The 23,176-nt window shown below is 57.4% G+C and overlaps 1 protein-coding gene across 1 annotated transcript in view; it reads right to left on the reverse strand.

The window, feature by feature from the left end:
• Nucleotides 1-23,176, reverse strand: part of LOC142906919 (receptor-type tyrosine-protein phosphatase C-like) — a 105,345-nt gene that overhangs the window by 57,446 nt on the left and 24,723 nt on the right. Inside the window, exons 7-11 of the mRNA XM_076055641.1 lie at nt 20,194-20,367; nt 12,289-12,468; nt 5,152-5,289; nt 4,261-4,469; nt 1,084-1,144 (exon numbers count right to left, since the gene is read on the reverse strand). Coding sequence (XP_075911756.1) covers nt 1,084-1,144; nt 4,261-4,469; nt 5,152-5,289; nt 12,289-12,468; nt 20,194-20,367 — 762 coding nt within the window. The remainder of the gene's footprint in view (nt 1-1,083; nt 1,145-4,260; nt 4,470-5,151; nt 5,290-12,288; nt 12,469-20,193; nt 20,368-23,176) is intronic.

Raw genomic sequence — 23,176 nt, forward strand, 5'->3', positions numbered from 1 at the left:
CGAGCGAGTGGGTGGGTCGGTGGCGAGTGACCAGGTGAGTGGGTGGGTAGGTGAGTCAGTAGGTAGCTGAGTAGGTAGGGAGATGAATGGGTAGGTAAGTGGGTGAGTGGGTGAGTGGGCGAGTAGGTGAGTGGGTGCGTGGATGGGTGAGTGAGGAGGTGAGAGGATGAGTGGGTGGGTGACTAGGTAAGTGGGTGGGTGACCAGGTGAGTGGGTGAGTGAGTGGGTGGATGAGCAACTAGATGGGTTGGTGAGTGGATGGGTCAGTGACTAGGTGAATGGGTGAGTGGGTGAGTGAGTGGGTGAGTTGGTGGGTGAGTAGATGAGTGAGTAGGTGGGTGACTAGGTGAGTGAGTAGGTGAGTGGGTGAGTGAGTGACTAAGTGAGTACGTGAGTGGGTGAGTGACTAGGTGAGTGGGTCGGTGAGTAGGTAGGTGAGTGACTAGGTGAGTGAGTGGGTTGGTGACTGACTAGGTGAGTGGGTGGGTGAGTAGGTAGGTGAGTGACTGGGTGAGTGGGTGGGTGAGTGACTAGGTGAGTGGGTGAGTGGGTGGGTGAGTGTCTAGGTGAGTGGGTGAGTAGGTGGGTGAGTGACTAAGTGAGTGGGTGAGTGAGTGACTGGGTGAGTGACTGGGTGAGTGGGTGGTTGATTGACTAGGTGAGTGGGAGGGTGAGTGACTAGGTGAGTGGGTGGGTGAGTGACTAGGTGAGTGACTGGGTGAGTGGGTGGGTGAGTCACTAGGTAAGTGGGTGATTGGGTGGGTGAGTGACTAGGTGAGTGGGTGGGTGAGTGACTAGGTGAGTGGGTGAGTGGGTGAGTGAGTGACTCGGTGAGTGGGTGGGTGAGTGACTAGGTGAGTGGGTGGGTGGGTGAGTGACTAGGTGAGTGGGTGGGTGAGTGACTAGGTAAGTGGGTGAGTGAGTGGGTGGGTGAGTGGCTAGGTGAGTGAGTGGGTGGGTGAGTGACTAGGTGAGTGGGTGGGTGAGTGACTAGGTGAGTGGGTGGGTGAGTGACTAGGTAAGTGGGTGAGTGAGTGGGTGGGTGAGTGGCTAGGTGAGTGAGTGGGTGGGTGAGTGACGTACACTTTGTGGATATGAGCTGTACTGTAGCTTGGCTTTTGTGTCTGCCATTGAATGCCACCACCTGGACAAAGACGTGGACACAGGTAAAGCTCCCCCAGGTAGCCTCTAGCAGAGCTGTAGGGGCAAGTGCTGTCAGTAGCGAGTAGCAGCAGCAGTGTCTATGTACTACACACACCACACACAGACAAAGCTCCCCCAGGTAGCCTCTAGCAGAGCTGTAGGGGCAAGTGCTGTTAGTAGCGAGTAGCAGCAGCAGTGTCTATGTACTACACACACCACACACAGACAAAGATCCCCCATAGAGACCCACACTCACAAGACCCACACTCATAGAGACCCACACTCACAGAGACCCACACTCATAGAGACCCATACTCATAGAGAGCCACACTCATAGAGACCCACACTCACAGAGAGCCACACTCATAGAGAGCCACACTCATAGAGACCCACACTCACAGAGACCCACACTCACAGAGACCCATACTCACAGAGACCCATACTCATAGAGACCCACACTCATAGAGACCCACACTCACAGAGACCCACACTCACAGAGACCCATACTCATAGAGACCCACACTCACAGAGACCCATACTCATAGAGACACACAGAGACCCACACTCATAGAGACCCATACTCATAGAGACCCACACTCACAGAGACCCACACTCACAGAGACCCACAGAGACCCACACTCATAGAGACCCACACTCATAGAGACCCACACTCACAGAGACCCAGACTCACAGAGGCCCACACTCACAGAGACCCTGATGATGATGATGAGAGAGAGACACTCAGACTCCAGATATACAGCAGCAGCAGCAGGCATCGTCAGGGTCGGGATGGAACCCACGACCTCCTGTATACCAGGCGAGGTAGTTAACATCACATAGCCACCGTGATGATGATGATGAGAGAGACACTCAGACTCCAAATATACAGCAGCAGGCATCGTCAGGGTCAGGATGGAACCCACGACCTCCTGCATACCAGGCGAGGTAGTTAACATCTCATAGCCACCATGATGATGAGAGAGAGAGAGAGAGACACAGACTCCTACAGAGACATCAGTGTCCAGGGATAGAACCCACGACCTCCTGTACACCAGGCGAGGTAGTTAACATCTCATAGCCACCGTGATGATGATGAGAGAGAGACACTCAGACTCCAAATATACAGGCGTCGGGATGGAACCCACGACCTCCTGTATACCAGGCGAGGTAGTTAACATCTCCTAATGATGATGATGATGAGAGAGACACTCAGACTCCAGATATGCAGCAGCAGCAGGCATCGTCATGGTCGGGATGGAACCCACGACCTCCTGCGTACCAGGCGAGGTGGTTAACATCTCCTGGCCACCGTGACAGACCTACGTCAGCCACAGACAATGACTCCCGCAGTCTGTAAGATAACGAACGACCTGTATCTGCAGTTTCCATCAGGGAGTTAAGTGAACAAACTTCGAAAAGTTAGCACCTAACTTACGCGTGGTCTGGGTCAATCGTTAATACAGCAACGTAATCCACGGTTTAAAAAAGAAAAATCATGAATTACGTCAATACGGAATACTATTTACGTGGAAGACGCAAATTTACTTAGCATCAGCCACAAATCGAGTAACGGCGGCCATGTTGCATGGGGGAACTTCATAGCGGCCATGTTGCATGGGGGAACTTCATAGCAGCCATATTGCATAGGGGGCTGAAGTCACGGTGGCCATATTGAGCAGCCATATTGCATGACGGCCCTGGGTGGTGGCCATGTTACTTGGGGGGGGGGACGTTACAGCTGCCATGTTGGGTAGCCATGTTGCATGAGTGGGGGGAGGAAGTCACGGCAGCCATATTGGGCGGCCATGTTGCATGAGAGCCCTTCATAGTGGCCATGTTGCATGGGGGGTGGGGGGGGCACGTCACAGCTACCATATTGGGCGGCCATGTTGCACAAGGGCTCTTAGTGGCAGCCATGTTGCATGGGAGGGGTGGCAAGTTAGGGCGGCCATGTTGCATAAGGGCCCTTCATAGTGGCCATGTTGCATGGGGGTGGGGGCACGTCACGGCAGCCATGTTGGGTGGACATGTTGCATGAGGGCCCTCCATAGTGGCCATGTTGCATGGGGGGGGGGGTGTGGGGGACGTCACGGCTGCCATATTGGGCGGCCATGTTGCACGAGGGCTCTCAGTGGCGACCATGTTGCATGGGGGGGGCATGTCACGGCGGCCATATTGGGCGGCCATGTTGCACGCGGGCCCTGAGTGACGACCATGTTGCATGGGGGGTGGTGGGGAAGTCACAGCTGCCATATTGGGCCGCCATGTTGCACGAGGGCCCTTAGTGGCGGCCATGTTGCATGGGGGGGGCGAGTGGTACATCACGGAGGCCATGCTGGATGGCCATGTTGCACGAGGGTCCTTAGTGTCGGCCATGTTGCATGAGGGTGGGGGGCATGTCGCGGCAGCCATGTTGGGTGGACATGTTGCATGAGGGCCCTTCATAGCGGCCATGTTGCATGGGGGGGGGGGGGTGTGGAGGACGTCACGGCTGCCATATTGGGCGGCCAGGTTGCACGAGGGCTCTCAGTGGCGACCATGTTGCATGGGGGGGGGGGGTGTACGTCACAGCGGCCATATTGGGCGGCCATGTTGCACGCGGGCCCTGAGTGACGGCCATGTTGCATGGGGGGTGTGGGGGACGTAACGGCTGCCATATTGGGCGGCCATGTTGCACGAGGGCTCTCAGTGGCGACCATGTTGCATGGGGGAGTTACGTCACGGCGGCCATATTGGGCGGCCATGTTGCACGCGGGCCCATAGTGTCGGCCATGTTGCATGAGGGTGGGGGGCATGTCGCGGCGGCCATGTTGGGTGGACATGCTGCATGAGGGCCCTTCATAGCGGCCATGTTGCATGGGGGGTGTGGGGGACGTCACGGCTGCCATATTGGGCGGCCAGGTTGCACGAGGGCTCTAAGTGGCGGCCATTTTGCATGAGGGGGGGGTACGTCACGGCGGCCATATTGGGCGGCCATGTTGCACGCGGGCCCTTAGTGACGGCCATGTTGCATGGGGGTGGGTGATGTCACAGCGGCCATGTTTCGTAGGGAAACTTCAAACCAATTGGGGATTTTAAGAAGGAGATCGAACGCGGTTGGCCGTCAGAGCCCCTCACCTGGACGTGGTACTGGGTGAGGAAGGAGAGGTCTGAGTACGTGACGTCACGATGGCTCTCGTTCTTCTGCACGACCAGGTTGCCCCCGGCCGAAATGGTCACCCGGTAATTCTTGATCACCCCTTGGGGATTCGCCGGCCTGTCCCACGTGACCCTCACGGCGTTGTGCTGCACCAGGTGGAGATTCAGGGCCTGTGGCTCCGTGGGCACTGCGGGGGGTGGGGGGGGGGAGGGACAGGGAGGGAGGGGTGGGGGGGGGAGGGGTTACGTGGGGGGGAGGGGTCATGGATGGTCACTGATCCTGTGACCCGGTCTCAACTCTGTGACCCTGAGACCCTGAGACCCTGACCCTGAGACCCTGACCCTGAGACCCTGACCATGAGACCCTGACCCTGAAACCCTGAGACCCTGACCCTGAGACCCTGAGACCCTGACCCCCTGACCCTGAGACACTGACCCTGAAACCCTGACCCTGAGACCCTGACCCTGACCCTGAGACTCTGACCCTGAGACCCTGACCCTGAGACCCCGATCCTGAGACCCCGACCCTGACCCTGAGACCCTGACCCTGAGACCCTGACCATGAGACCCTGACCCTGACCCCCTGACCCTGAGACCCTGAGGCCCCGACCCTGACCCTGAGACCCCGACCCTGACCCCGACCCTGAGACCCCGACCCTGACCCTGAGACCCTGACCCTGAGACCCTGACCATGAGACCCTGACCCTGACCCCCTGACCCTGAGACCCTGAGACCCCGACCCTGAGACCCCGACTCTGACCCTGACCCCCGACCCTGAGACCCCACCCCTGACCCTGAGACCCTGACCTTGAGACCCTGACCCTGACCCCCTGACCCTGAGACCCCCTGACCCTGAGACCCAGGCCTCACCTCCTTCAAGGGTTTGGAAGGTAACCTCCGATGACGATTCGTAACGTTTGCCACTTGCTCCGGCGTGGGTGTTGGTGGCCACGAGGCACACTTTGTAGCTGGTGTACGGCTTGAGGCCGTCGCACGTCACCGTGACCCCTGCGTGCACGGACGGACAGGCGGAACGCGCACTCAGGAAACGGGCCAACAGGAGACAAAGCTCGCGACGGGCAGGCCCGTGCAGGCTGTCGGGGAAAGGGCCGGATGGATGGCTGGGCAGGTGGGTGAGTGGCACTGCGAGTGGCTGGGTGGTTGAGCGGCTGGGCGGGCGGGTGCGTGGGTGAGTGGCTGGGTGGGTGGGTGGTTGGGTGGGTGGCTGAGTGGCTGAGTGGCTGTGTGGGCGGGTGGGTGAGTGGTTGGGTGTGTGGGTGAGTGGTTGGGTGTGTGGGTGAGTGGTTGAGCGGGTGGGTGAGTGGCACTGCGAGTGGCTGGGTGGTTGAGTGGCTGGGCGGGTGCGTGGGTGAGTGGCTGGGTGGGTGGTTGGTTGGGTGGGTGGGCGAGTGGCTGGTTGGGCGGGTGGTTGGGTAGGTGGGTGGCTGAGTGGCTGTGTGGGCGGGTGGGTGAGTGGTTGGGTGTGTGGGTGAGTGGTTGAGCGGGTGGGTGAGCGGCTGCCTGAGTGGCTGGTTGGGTGAGTGGCTGGGTGAGTGGCTGGGTGGGTGAGTGGCTAGGTGGTTGGACGAGTGGTTGAGCGGGTGGGTGAGTGGCTGGGTGGGTGAGAGGCTGGGTGGATGGTTGGTTGGGTGGTTGGGCGAGTGGCTGGGTGGGCGGGCACGTGCGTGAGTGGCTGGGTGGGTGGGTGGTTGGGCGAGTGGCTGGGTGGGCGGGTGGTTGGGTGGGTGGCTGAGCGGCTGGGTGGGCGGGTGGTTGGGTAGGTGGGTGGCTGAGTGGCTGAGTGGCTGTGTGGGCGGGTGGGTGAGTGGTTGGGTGTGTGGGTGAGTGGTTGAGCGGGTAGGTGAGTGGCTGCCTGAGTGGCTGGTTGGGTGAGTGGCTGGGTGAGTGGCTGGGTGGGTGAGTGGCTAGGTGGTTGGACGAGTGGTTGAGCGGGTGGGTGAGTGGCTGGGTGGGCGAGTGGCTGGGTGGATGTTGGTTGGGTGGTTGGGCGAGTGGCTGGGTGGGCGGGCGCGTGCGTGAGTGGCTGGGTGGGTGGGTGGTTGGGCGAGTGGCTGGGTGGGCGGGTGGTTGGGTGGGTGGCTGAGCGGCTGGGTGGGCGGGTGGTTGGGTAGGTGGGTGGCTGAGTGGCTGAGTGGCTGTGTGGGCGGGTGGGTGAGTGGTTGGGTGTGTGGGTGAGTGGTTGAGCGGGTAGGTGAGTGGCTGCCTGAGTGGCTGGTTGGGTGAATGGCTGGGTGGGTGAGTGGCTGGGTGGGTGAGTGGCTGGGTGGGTGGGTGAGTCGCTAGGTGGACGCGTGGGTGAGTGGATGGGTGGGTGGATGAGTGGTTGAGTAAATGAGTGGGTGGGTGAACAATGCAGCACTGAGTGAATTAGTGAGCGACTTCACTTAAATGCGGTCAAAGGCAAAGCACCCCAAGGTAGCCCACACATAGCTCTCAGGGCAAGTGCCATTGGTAGCGAGTAGCAGCAGCATCAGCAGCAGCATCTATGAAGGCCGGCACTGTGCCACTACGCCCGCCCGGTCGCCTTTGTCTCCCCCAGTGGCGATGTTTACTACACACCGCTTCGCCAGGGACTCATCTGAGGCCGAGTCGACCCAGGGGAGGCCCATGACTGGTTCAGAGAATCGTCGCTGGTGGTGGTGACCACGTTCGTAGCACAGCGTAGCGCTACAACTCCCCATTCTCACACAACAACAACAACAACAACAGGCGCCACTCGCCACTAAGTGATGGTGACGTCACCATGGCACATGTGCCAGGCTAGGTGCAGGAGGAGGAGGTCACGGGAAAGACCTAACATGTCTCATGGGTTGACTGCTGTGCCAGGCTAGGTGCAGGAGGAGGAGGTCACGGAACAGACCCAGGTGCTACGGGTCGACTGACTGAGATGACTGGCTGATGCACCACCTGTGCCCCCTACTGCGGCAACCTGCTGTGCTTTAGCCACCCGGCGCTCCGCTCGTTGTTGTGAGCGTCGCTCTCCCGCCCTCCGTTGTTGTTGGAGGGCGACTGCCTCCAACTGCCCAGTAGCATCCTTCACGAGTCTCCTCCATAGAGGCCGATCTTGACACCGCTGGTACCAGTCATCGGCAAGTCCACTCAGCTCCACGTCCTCCTGTACCACATCACTCCATCTCTTCTCTAGCCCGTGCCGCGCCCGCTTAGCCCCCTCGATCCGGCCGAACAAAAGCTGTCTTGGCATGCGGTGGCTGGGCATGCGGGCGACATGACCCAGCCAACGCAGCCTAGCCCGCCGGAGGAGCTCACCGATGGGACCTTGCCCAGATCTTTCAAGGATTTGTGAGCTCCTCACACAATACAGCCTGGTTAAACCCAGGATGGATCGTAGGCAGGCCAGCCTAAATGTTTCTAACCAGCAAAGATGTTCCATTACGAGGGTCCACATTTCGCAAGCGTAGAGAAGGGAGGGAATGACCGTGGCCGAGAAGACCTGAAGCTTAGTGTGGAGCGACAGACCAGGTAGCTTCCACACAGCGTTACGCAACCGATGAAAAGATATTGCCGCTTGACTAATTCGGAGTGAGACCTCCACTGTTAAACCGGAGTCGGTCATAAGCACACTGCCCAGGTATGGGAAACTCTCCACTCTCTCCACAACTGCCCCATCACCGATTGGGAGTTGTGGGGGTGGAGTGTCCGATGATACAAAATACCCAGGCAGGTGCTTAGTTTTGGTGGGGCTGATGGTGGCACGCTCCAGGTTAGTGGCACGCTCCAGGTTCAGCAGCAGCGTCTCCAACTCCTCCTCTAATTGAGCAGCAATCACCAGATAATCGGAATACATAACATGATTGACCAATAGGGAGCCATCCCTTGACCCCACGGGGCATCGATCAGCCTCCCATTGTATCTGTACCATATGGAGATTCCCCATGGACAGCCATCAAAGACTTCACGAACTACGCCGTCGAAATATATGTTAAAATTTGATGGAGCCAGAAGACATCCCTGTCGCACCACAAGGTGTATAGGGAATGGCTCTGACTCCCGGCCACGTAGTTTTACCCGGGCCCGCTCATCATCATGAAGGTCCTTAATGATCGTGAGCAGAGAGTCAGGGACTCCGAAAGCACGAAGAACAACCCAGAGCCCAGGCCTACTGATGCTATTATAGGCCTTGGCCAGGTCAATAAAGCAGAGATGTAGGTCTTGTTGGAATTCCCTACACCTCTGCTGTAGCAGACAGGACCGCCCTTTCCTGAAACCGCATTGGGGCTCCGCAAGCCTCTCCTCAGCGTGCCTGGCAAGGAGATGTTGAATAATCCTTGCCAGGACCTTTGCCGGCACACTGAGGAGTGAGAAGCCCCTGTAGTTGTTACAGTCTGTGCGGTCCCCCTCTTTAAGAAGGATTGGAAGGATGCCCTTGTGAGCATTATAATGTCGTGTAGGGCAGTCTGTGCACAAACGCCACCATCCCCTCAGCATTTCACTGGGGAGATCATCTCTGCCCGGTGCCTTTCCTGGTCTCAGACTATTGATTGCCTTCAGTACTTCCTCAACCTCAGCCAGCGACTCACAGGGGGTGACTTCTTCCAATATTTGGGGCACCGCAGCCTCAGCAGGGTCATCCTCACTTTGTCCCATGATGTTTTCCAGGCTGAGAGATGTCCCCTCCCCCAGGACCTCATAGAAATGCTCAGCAAATCTGCAAACCTGTTCCTGAGGGTCGGAGATTGGATCACCGTTCTTTCAGCTAATGAGGGTGATATGTGTGATGCTGCAAGTTACTTTTTCGATGGAATTAAAGAGTGATTTGTGATCGCGGGCCAAGGAGGCAGATTCCATCTCCTCAGCAACCCACGACCACCACCCATCCTTGCAGCTTTTTATGGCTCTCCACACCTCCAAGCGAAGGCTGCGGTAAGCCTCCTCATTCTCTGACGTGGAATGCGGTAGACGATGAGAGTGGGCCTATCGCATTTGCTCAGCCAGCTTGAACACCTCCTCTGTCCACCAGAGTTTTTGGGGAGGTCTGGACCGTGTACGCAAAGCAGCCATTGCAGCTGCATGAGTGACAGTCTTAAACGTCACCCATTTCCCCTCGTCATCAGGAGGAGTGGGGGATGATGCCAACCCCAGCTGTAAGCGATGATGACATTCTTGCTTGCAACTTTCATCAGCTAGCTGAGACCAGGCCACGATGGGTTTGAATAAGGTCCTGGGTGTACACCCACCACCGGAGTGGAAGAATGGCAGGCGCATCTTACAGATGACAAGTCGATGGTCATTGGGCAGATCAGCTCCACGGTAGGTCCTGGTGTCAAGGACATGGGCCCGCATCCGCTGGTCCGTCACTATGTAGTCCAGCAGATGTTCTTGCTTGGACCCGGCATGCATCCATGATGTTGTGTGGATGCGCCGATGCCGGAACAGCGTGTTGGTAATTACAAGCCCATAGGCCGCACACAAATCTAGCAGCCTCCTACCGTTGTTATTGAGCTGATTCGGCCCATGCCCTCCAATCACTCCAGACCAGGTGCCAGCATAATGATCAACTCAGGCATGAAAGTCACCCAACAAGATGACTCTATCCCGAGGGGCCACTTTAGCCAGCACCTGTGACAGGAGGTCATAGAAGGCATCTGACTCATTGGCCTTGCCTGCATCCCTCCACGGATGTTCATCTTCGGTGGGGGCGCAAGTAACCACGACCACCATTCCTCGCCTCTGGTTGAAGGGAATGCGAGCCCAAAGTAGCCTGGGGCTTACAGCTTCCCACACCTCACCGCCACGCTCCCACGCCCCCTTCATTATTTTGTTCAGAAGAAGAGCCACACCTTGTTGTTTGGCAGTCTGCTGCCCTGAGTAGAGGACTGCCCACCCCTCATGGTGACAGGATCCAGAGCCGGTCCACCGGACCTCCTGAATACCTCAGAGATCCAGGCGGAACCAAATCCAGCTCCCGACAGAGGAGTGGGCAGCCTCTCCTCCGCAGTGAGCGTTCGAACATTCCACGTGGCCACACGAAGTGGCTTTTCGTTGTTTCTGGAGGAGCCCCGAGGGTAGAGATTCAATCTCCTGGCTCCGCCAATTGGGGTTTGGCCAGGAGACGTCATAGACGCCTGGCCCCCCGCGGCCTCCGGCAAGGGCTTATTAGTTAGATATTTAACTCGTGGTTTAGTGGTAATTAATTGAAGGTGGAGGGGTCACCAGCCCCTCGCGCCCGTCCAGAGCCCCCGTTTGGCCGCTGTGGTGGTCACTGACGCCATGAGGGGAGAGGCCAATCTGAGTCGGCCCTCTCCCCATGGCACTGCCCACCACAGCGGTGCCATCCGGTACCACCAGGAGGTAGGGAGTTGTTGTGGAACACCTCACCCCCCCCCCCCACCACTCTCCCCCCACGCTCCCCCCACACTCTCCCCCCACACTCTCCCCCCACACTCTCCCACCACACTCTCCCCCCCACACTCTCCCCCCACACTCTCCCCCCAAACTCTCCCCCCACACTCTCCCCCCACACTCTCCACCCACACTCCCCCCACACTCTCCCCCCCACACTCTCCCCCCACACTCTCCCCCCACACTCTCCCCCCACGCTCTCCCCCCACGCTCTCCCCCCACGCTCTCCCCCCACACTCTCCCCCCACACTCTCCACCCACACTCTCCACCCACACTCCCCCCACACACTCCCCCCACACTCTCCCCCCACACTCTCCACCCACACTCTCCCCCCCACACTCTCCCCCCACACTCTCCCCTCCACACTCTCCCACCACACTCTCCACCCACACTCTCCCCCCCACACTCTCCCCCCAAACTCTCCCCCCACACTCTCCCCCCACACTCTCCCCCCACACTCTCCACCCACACTCCCCCCACACTCTCCCCCCCACACTCTCCCCCCACACTCTCCCCGCACACTCTCCCCACACTCTCCCTCCACACTCTCCACCCACACTCTCCCCCCACACTCTCCCCCCACACTCTCCCCCCACCCTCTCCCACCACTCTCCCCCCACACTCCCCCCACACTCTTCCCCGACACTCTCCACCCACACTCCCCCCACACCCTCCCCCCACACTCTCCCCACCACTCTCCTCCCCACACTCTCCCGCCACCACTCTCCCCCCACACTCTCCCCCCACCCTCTCCCACCACTCTCCCCCCACACTCCCCCCACACTCTTCCCCGACACTCTCCCCCCACACTCCCCCCACACTCTTCCCCCACACTCTCCCCCACACTCTCCACCCACTCTCCACCCACACTCCCCCCACACTCTTCCCCCACACTCTCCCCCCACACTCCCCCCACGCTCTCCCCCCCCACACTCTCACCCACACTCTCCACCCACACTCCCCCCACACTCTCCCCCCACACTCTCCCCCCCACACTCTCCCCCCACACTCCCCCCACACTCTCCCCCCACACTCTCCACCCACACTCTCCCCCCCACACTCTCCCCCCACACTCTCCCCTCCACACTCTCCCACCACACTCTCCACCCACACTCTCCCCCCCACACTCTCCCCCCACACTCTCCCCCCACACTCTCCCCCCACACTCTCCCCCCACACTCTCCACCCACACTCCCCCCACACTCTCCCCCCCACACTCTCCCCCCACACTCTCCCCCCACACTCTCCCCCCACACTCTCCCCCCACACTCTCCCCCCACACTCTCCCACCACACTCTCCACCCACACTCTCCCCCCACACTCTCCCCCCACACTCTCCCCCCACACTCTCCCCCCCACACTCTCCCCCCACACTCTCCCCCCACACTCTCCACCCACACTCTCCCTCCACACTCTCCCCCCAAACTCTCCCTCCACACTCTCCCCCCACACTCTCCCCCCCACACTCTCCCCCCACACTCTCCCCACCACACTCTCCCACCACACTCTCCACCCACACTCTCCCCCCCACACTCTCCCCCCACACTCTCCCCCCCACACTCTCCCCCCCACACTCTCCCCCCACACTCTCCCCCCACACTCTCCCCCCACACTCTCCCCCCGACCTGTGATGGAGCAGTCCTTGCCCCCGTGGGGAGTCACGTGGGGAGTCACGTGGTGAGTCACGTGGTGAGTCACGTGCGCGTTGTACTCCACTCGCCAGGTGCAATTCGGGCACGTGCTGTGATTGAGATTTGCCGAATTCTCGCCCACGGACACGAGCCTCAAGTCCGGAGGTGGTGGAGCTGTAAAGACAACAGTGATGGTGGTGATGGTGGTGGTGATGGTGGTGATGGTGGTGGTGATGGTGGTGGTGATGGTGGTGATTGTGGTGGTGGTGATGGTGGTGATGGTGGTGGTGGTGATGGTGGTGGTGGTGATGGTGGTGGTGGTGATGGTGGTGATGGTGGTGATGGTGGTGGTGATGGTGGTGGTGATGGTGGTGGTGGTGATGGTGGTGATGGTGGTGATGGTGGTGGTGATGGTGGTGGCGATGGTGGTGGTGGTGATGGTGGTGATGGTGGTGATGGTGGTGGTGATGGTGGTGATGATGGTGGTGATGGTGGTGGTGATGGTGGTGATTGTGGTGGTGGTGATGGTGGTGGCGATGGTGGTGATGGTGGTGATGGTGGTGATGGTGGTGGTGATGGTGGTGGTGATGGTGGTGGTGATGATGATGGTGGTGATGGTGGTGGTGATGATGGTGGTGATGGTGATAGTGGTGATGGTGGTGATGGTGGTGATGGTGGTGGAGATGGTGGTGGTGGTGATGGTGGTGATTGTGGTGGTGATGGTGGTGGTGGTGATGGTTGTGGTGGTGGTGATGGTGGTGGTGATGGTGGTGATGGTGGTGGAGATGGTGGTGATGATGGTGGTGATGGTGGTGATGGTGGTGATGGTGGTGGTGATAGTCGTGATGGTGGTGATGGTGGTGGCAATGATGGTGGTGATCGTGGTGGTTATAATGATGGTGATGATGGGGAGAAGGTGGAGTGTGATCAGTTTGATCCGAGACCCACAGAGACCCACAGAGACCCACAGAGACCGACAGAGACACACAGAGACCCACAGAGACACACAGAGACTGACAGAGACCCACAAATACACAGAGACCGACAGAGACACACAGAGAGCCAGAGAGACACACAGAGACTCACAGAGACACACAGAGACCCACAAACACACAGAGACACACACAGAGACATAGAGACACACACAGAGACCTACAGAGGTACACAGAGACACACACAGAGACACACACAGAGACACACAGAGACACACAGAGACACAGAGACACACACAGAGACACACACAGAGACACAAAGACACACACAGAGACACAGAGACCCACAGAGACGCACAGAGACCCACAGAGACACACAGAGACCCACAGAGACCCACAAACACACAGAGACCAACAGAGACCAACAGAGACACACAGAGAGCCAGAGAGACACAAAGAGGCTCACAGAAACACACAGAGACCCACAGAGACCCACAAACACACAGAGACACACAGAGACCCACAGAGACCAACAGAGACCGACAGAGACACACAGAGAGCTAGAGAGACCCACAGAGACCCACAAACACACAGAGACACACAGAGACCCACAGAGACAAACAGAGAGCCAGAGAGACACAAAGATACTCACAGAGACACACAGAGACCCACAAACACGCAGAGACCCACAGAGACCGACAGAGACAAACAGAGAGCCAGAGAGACACAAAGATACTCACAGAGACACACAGAGACCCACAGATACACACAAAGACACAGAGACCACAGAGACCCACAGAGACACACAGAGACAAACAGAGACCCACAGGGACCCACAGGCACCCACAGAGACACAGAGACGCACAGAGACACGCAGAGACCCACAGAGACACCCACAGACACCCACAGAGACACCCACAGAGACACCCACAGAGACACACACACAGACCCACAGAGACACCCACAGACACACAGAGACACCCACAGAGACACCCACAGACACCTACAGACACACACAGACACCCACAGACACCCACAGAGACACCCACAGAGACACCCACAGAGACACCCACAGAGACACCCACACAGACACCCACAGAGACACCCACAGACACCCACAGAGACACCTACAGAGACACCTACAGACACACACAGACACCCACAGAGACACCTACAGAAACACCTACAGACACACACAGACACCCACAAAGAACCACAGAGACCCACAGACACCCACACAGACACCCACAGAGACACCCACAGACACCTACAGACACACAGAGACACCCACACAGACACCCACAGAGACACCCACAGAGACACCCACAGACACCCACAGAGACACCCACACAGACACCCACAGACACCCACACAGACACCCACACAGACACCCACAGACACCCACACAGAGACACCCACAGACACCCACACAGACACCCACAGAGACACCCACAGAGACACCCACAGAGACACAGAGACACCCACAGAGACACTCACAGACACCCACAGACACCCACACACACACAGAGACACACACAGACACCCACAGAGACACCTACAGAGACACCTACAGACACACACAGACACCCACAGAGACACCCACAGAGACACCCACAGACACCCACAGAGACACCCACAGAGACACCCACAGAGACACCCACAGACACCCACACACACACAGAGACACACACAGACACCCACAGAGACACCTACAGAGACACCTACAGACACACACAGACACCCACAGAGACACCTACAGAGACACCTACAGACACACACAGACACCCACAAAGAACCACAGAGACCCACAGACACCCACACAGACACCCACACAGACACCCACAGAGACACACACAGACACCCACAGACACACCCACAGACACCCACAGAGACACCCACAGAGACACCCACAGACACCCACACAGACACACACAGAGACACCCACAGAGACACAGAGACACCCACAGAGACACCCACAGAGACACCCACAGACACCCGCAGACACCCACAGACACCCACAGAGACACCGACAGAGACACCCACAGAGACACCCACAGACACCCACAGAGACACCCACAGAGACACCCACAGAGACACCCACAGACACCCACACACACACAGAGACACACACAGACACCCACAGAGACACCCACAGACACACCCACAGACACCCACAGAGACACCCACAGAGACACCCACAGACACCCACACAGAGACACCCACAGACACCCACACAGAGACACCCACAGAGACACCCACAGACACCCACAGAGACACCCACAGAGACACCCACAGAGACACCCACAGACACCCACACAGACACCCACAGAGACACCCACACAGAGACACCCACAGAGACACCCACAGAGACACCCACAGAGACACCCACACAGACACCCACACAGACACCCACAGAGACACCCACACAGACACCCACACAGACACCCACAGAGACACCCACAGAGACACCCACAGACACCCACACAGACACCCACAGACACCCACACAGACACCCACAGAGACACCCACAGACACCCACAGAGACACCCACAGACACCCACAGACACCCACACAGACACCCACAGAGACCCACAGAGACACCCACAGACACACACAGAGACACCCACAGACACCCACACAGAGACACCCACAGACACCCACACAGAGACACCCACAGAGACACCCACACAGACACCTACACAGACACCCACAGAGACACCCACACAGACACCCACAGAGACACCCAGAGACACCCACAGACACCCACAGAGACACCCACAGACACCCACAGACACCCACAGAGACACCCACAGAGACACACACAGAGACACCCACAGAGACACCCACAGAGACACCCACAGAGACACCCACAGAGACACCCACAGAGACACCCACAGAGACACCCACAGAGACACCCACAGAGACACCCACAGAGACACCCACAGAGACACCCACAGACACCCACAGAGACACCCACAGAGACACCTACAGACACACAGAGACACACACAGAGACACCCACAGAGACACCCACAGACACCCACAAAGACACCACAGAGACACCCACAGAGACACCCACAGACACACCCACAGAGACACCCACAGAGACACCCACAGAGACACCTACAGACACACAGAGACACACACAGAGACACCCACAGAGACACCCACAGACACCCACAAAGACACCACAGAGACACCCACAGAGACACCCACAGACACACCCACAGAGACACCCACAGAGACACCCACAGAGACACACACAGACACCCACAGAGACACACACAGAGACACCCACAGACACCCACAGACACCCACAGAGACACCCACAGAGACACCCACAGACACACACAGACACCCACAGAGACACCTACAGAGACACCTACAGACACACACAGACACCCACACAGACACCCACAGAGACACCCACAGACACCTACAGACAAACAGAGACACCCACACAGACACCCACAGAGACGCCTACACAGACACCTACAGACACCCACAGAGACACACACAGAGACACCCACAGAGACACCCACAGAGACACCCACAGAGACACCCACAGAGACACCCACAGAGACACAGAGACACCCACAGAGACACAGAGACACCCACAGACACCCACAGACACACACAGACACCCACAGAGACACACACAGACACCCACAGAGACACACACAGATACCCACACAGACACCCACAGAGACACCTACAGAGACACCCACAGACACCCACACAGACACCCACAGAGACACCACAGACACCCACAGAGACACCCACACAGACACCCACAGAGACACCCTCAGACACCCACAGAGACACACACAGAGACACCCACAGAGACACCCACAGACACCTACAGACACCCACAGAGACACACACAGAGACACCCACAGAGACACCCACAGAGACACCCACAGAGACACCCACAGAGACACCCACAGACACCCACAGAGACACACACAGAGACACCCACAGACACCCACACAGAGACACCCACACAGACACCCACAGACACCCACACAGACACCCACACAGACACCTACAGACACCCACAGAGACACCCACAGACACCCACACAGACACACAGAGGCACCCACAGAGACACCCACACAGAGACACCCACACAGACACCCACAGACACCTACAGACACCCACACAGAGACACCCACAGACACCCACACAGACACCCACACAGACACCCACACAGACACCCACAGAGACACCCACACAGACACCCACAGAGACACCCACACAGACACCTACACAGACACCCACAGAGACACCCACAGACACCCACACAGAGACACCCACAGACACCCACACAGACACCCACACAGACACCCACAGAGACACCCACAGAGACACCCACACAGACACCCACACAGACACCCACCGAGACACCCACAGAGACACCCACACAGACACCCACAGAGACACCCACACAGACACCCACAGAGACACCCACAGACACCCACACAGACACCCACAGAGACACCCACACAGACACCCACACAGACACCCACAGAGACACCCACAGACACCCACACAGACACCCACAGAGACACCCACAGAGACACCCACAGAGACACCCACAGAGACACCCACAGACACCCACAGAGACACCCACAGACACCCACAGAGACACCCACAGACACCCACACAGAGACACCCACAGAGACACCCACAGAGACACACAGAGACACCCACACAGACACCCACACAGACACCCACAGAGACACCCACAGACACCCACACAGACACCCACAGAGACACCCACAGAGACACCCACAGAGACACCCACAGAGACACCCACAGACACCCACAGAGACACCCACAGACACCCACAGAGACACCCACAGACACCCACACAGAGACACCCACAGACACACAGAGACACCCACAGACACCCACAGACACACACAGACACCCACAGAGACACACACAGACACCCACAGAGACACACACAGATACCCACACAGACACCCACAGAGACACCTACAGAGACACCCACAGACACCCACACAGACACCCACAGAGACACCACAGACACCCACAGAGACACCCACACAGACACCCACAGAGACACCCTCAGACACCCACAGAGACACACACAGAGACACCCACAGAGACACCCACAGACACCTACAGACACCCACAGAGACACACACAGAGACACCCACAGAGACACCCACAGAGACACCCACAGACACCCACAGAGACACCCACAGACACCCACACAGACACACAGAGGCACCCACAGAGACACCCACACAGAGACACCCACACAGACACCCACAGACACCCACACAGACACCCACAGAGACACCCACAGACACCCACACAGAGACACCCACACAGACACCCACAGACACCCACACAGACACCCACACAGACACCTACAGACACCCACAGAGACACCCACAGACACCCACACAGACACACAGAGGCACCCACAGAGACACCCACACAGAGACACCCACACAGACACCCACAGACACCTACAGACACCCACACAGAGACACCCACAGACACCCACACAGACACCCACACAGACACCCACACAGACACCCACAGAGACACCCACACAGACACCCACAGAGACACCCACACAGACACCTACACAGACACCCACAGAGACACCCACAGACACCCACACAGAGACACCCACAGACACCCACACAGACACCCACACAGACACCCACAGAGACACCCACAGAGACACCCACACAGACACCCACACAGACACCCACCGAGACACCCACAGAGACACCCACACAGACACCCACAGAGACACCCACACAGACACCCACAGAGACACCCACAGACACCCACACAGACACCCACAGAGACACCCACACAGACACCCACACAGACACCCACAGAGACACCCACAGACACCCACACAGACACCCACAGAGACACCCACAGAGACACCCACAGAGACACCCACAGAGACACCCACAGACACCCACAGAGACACCCACAGAGACACCCACAGAGACACCCACAGAGACACCCACAGACACCCACACAGAGACACCCACAGACACACAGAGACACCCACAGACACCCACACAGAGACACCCACAGAGACACCCACAGACACACAGAGACACCCACAGACACCCACACAGAGACACCCACAGAGACACCCACACATACCCACACAGACACCCACAGAGACACACACAGACACCCACAGACACACCCACAGACACCCACACAGACACCCACAAAGACACCCACACACACCCACACAGAGACACCCACACACACCCACACAGAGACACCCACAGAGACACCCACAGAGACACAGAGACACCCACAGACACACAGAGGCACCCACACAGACACCCACACAGAGACACACAGAGACACCCACAGACACCCACAGAGACACCGACAGACACCCACACAGACACCCACAGAGACACCCACAGACACCCACACAGACACCCACAGACACCCACACATACACCCACAGAGACACCCACACAGACACCCACAGAGACACCCACACAGACACCCACACAGACACACACAGAGACACCCACAGACACCTACACAGACACCCACAGAGACACCCACAGAGACACCCACAGATACACCCACAGACACCCACACATACACCCACAGAGACACCCACAGAGACACCCACACACAGACACCCACAGACACCCACAGACACCCACACAGACACCCACAGAGACACCCACACAGACACACACAGAGACACCCACAGACACCCACAGAGACACCCACAGACACCCACACAGAGACACACACAGAGACACAGAGACACCCACAGAGACACACACAGAGACACCCACAGAGACACCCACACAGAGACACACACAGAGACACACAGACACCCACAGAGACACCCACAGAGACACCCACACAGAGACACCCACACAGACACCCACAGAGACACCCACAGACACCCACACAGAGACACACACCGGTGACATCAGACGTGACGTTGATGGAGGCGCTGGCTCCCTTACGTCCCTCCAGTGTGGCCTCGACGCTACAGAAGAATTCCGTGCGGGGCTGAACGCTCAGCACCACAGCGCTGACCAGTCGCTCGCTTCCACCATGGGAGAGATGGACAGCACCTCCCACGCAGACCTTGACTGGACAACGTGCATCATCATCATCATGATCATCACTCTCATCATGATGATCATCACTATCACCATCATCATCACTATCACCATCATCACCGTCACCATCATCATCACTATCACCATCATCATCACTATTACCATCATCATCACTGTCACCATCATCACTATCACTATCATCATCATCATCACTGTCACCATCATCATCACTATCACTATCATCATCATCACTATCATCACTATCATCATCATCATCTATCAACATCATCATCACTATCATCATCACTATCACTATAATCATCATCATCACTATCATCATCACTGTCACCACCATCATCATCACTATCACCATCATCATCACTGTCACCATCATCATCACTGCCACCATCATCATCACCATCACTATCCTCATCACTATCATTATCATCATCACTATCACCATCATCATCACTATCACCATCATCATCATCACTATCATCATCACCCTCACCATCATCATCACTATCATCATCATCATCACTATCATCATCATCACTATCACTATCATCATCACTATCACCATCATCATTATCATCACCATCATCATCACTATCATCATCATCATCACCGTCACCATCATCATCACTGTCATCATCATTGTCACTAGCATCATCACTATCACCATCATCATCACTATCATCATCATCACTATCATCATCACCATCATCATCACTATCATCATCATCACCACGATCATCACCATCACCATCACCACCACCATCATCATCACTACCATCACCACCACCACCATCATTACCACCACCATCATCATCATTGCCATCATTACCATCACCATCATCACCACAATCACCACCACCATCATCACCACCATCATCAGCATCACCACCAACAACATCATCATCATCACTACCATCACCACCACCATCGTAACCACCATCATCATCATCATCACAACCATCATCATCATCACCATCATCATCACTGTCATCATCATCGTCACTAGCATCATCACTATCACCATCATCATCACTATCATCATCATCACTATCATCATCACCATCATCACTATCATCATCATCATCACCACGATCATTACCATCACCACCACCATCACCACCATCACCACAACCACCACCATCACCACCATCACCACCACCACCACCATCACCACCACCACCACCATCACCACCACCATCACCATCACCACCACCATCACCACCACCACCAACACCACCACCATCACCACCACCACCATCACCACCACCATCACCACCATCACCACCACTATCATCACAACCATCACCACCACCACCATCACCACCATCACCACCACCACCACCATCACCACCACCACAACCACCATCACCACCATCACCACCACCATCACCACCACCACCATCACCACCACCACCACCATCACCACCATCACCACCACCATCACCACCATCACCACCATCACCACCACTACCATCACCACCACCACCATCACCAACATCACCACCATCACCATCACCACCACTACCATCACCATCACCACCATCACCACTACCATCACCACCACCACTACCATCACCACCACCATCACCACCACCACCATCACCACCACCATCACCACCACCACCACCACCATCACCACCACCACCATCACCACCACCATCAGCACCACCATCACCACCACCACCACCACCATCACCACCACCACCACCACCATCACCACCACCACTACCATCACCACCACCACTACCATCACCACCACCACCACCACCATCACCACCACCATCACCACCACCATCACCACCATCACCACCACCACCACCACCATGACCACCACCACCACCACCATCACCACCACCACCACCACCATCACCACCACCATCACCACCACCATCACCACCACCACCATCACCACCACCATCACCACCACCACTACCATCACCACCACCACCATCACCACCACCACCATCACCACCACCACCATCACCACCGCCATCACCACCACCACTACCATCACCACCACCATCACCACCACCACCATCACCACCACCATCACCACCACCATCACCACCACCATCACCACCACCACTACCATCACCATCACCACCACCACTACCATTACCACCACCACCACCATCACCACCACCACCACCACCATCACCACCACCATCACCACCACCACCATCACCACCATCATCACCACCACCACCACCATCACCACCACCACCACCATCATCACCACCACCACCATCACCACCACCATCACCACCACCACCACCATCATCACCACCACCACCATCACCACCACCACCACCACTATCATCACCACCACCACCATCACCACCACCACCATCACCACCACCATCACCACCACCATCACCACCACCATCACCACCACCACTACCATCACCATCACCACCACCACTACCATTACCACCACCACCACCATCACCACCACCACCACCACCATCACCACCACCACCATCACCACCATCATCACCACCACCACCACCACCATCACCACCACCACCATCATCACCACCACCACCATCACCACCACCATCACCACCACCACCACCATCATCACCACCACCACCATCACCACCACCACCACCACTACCATCACCACCACTACCATCACCATCACCACTACCATCACCACCACCACCACCATCATCACCACCACCATCATCACCACCACCATCACCACCACCACCATCACCACCACCATCACCACCACCACCACCATCACCACCACCACCATCATCACCACCACCACCATCACCATCACCACTACCATCACCACCACTACCATCACCATCAC

Source organism: Petromyzon marinus, chromosome 72 (assembly GCF_048934315.1).
Source record: "Petromyzon marinus isolate PM22_M1 ecotype Great Lakes invasive population chromosome 72, UKy_Petmar_22M1.pri1.0, whole genome shotgun sequence".
NCBI classification, from domain to species: Eukaryota; Metazoa; Chordata; class Hyperoartia; order Petromyzontiformes; family Petromyzontidae; genus Petromyzon; species Petromyzon marinus.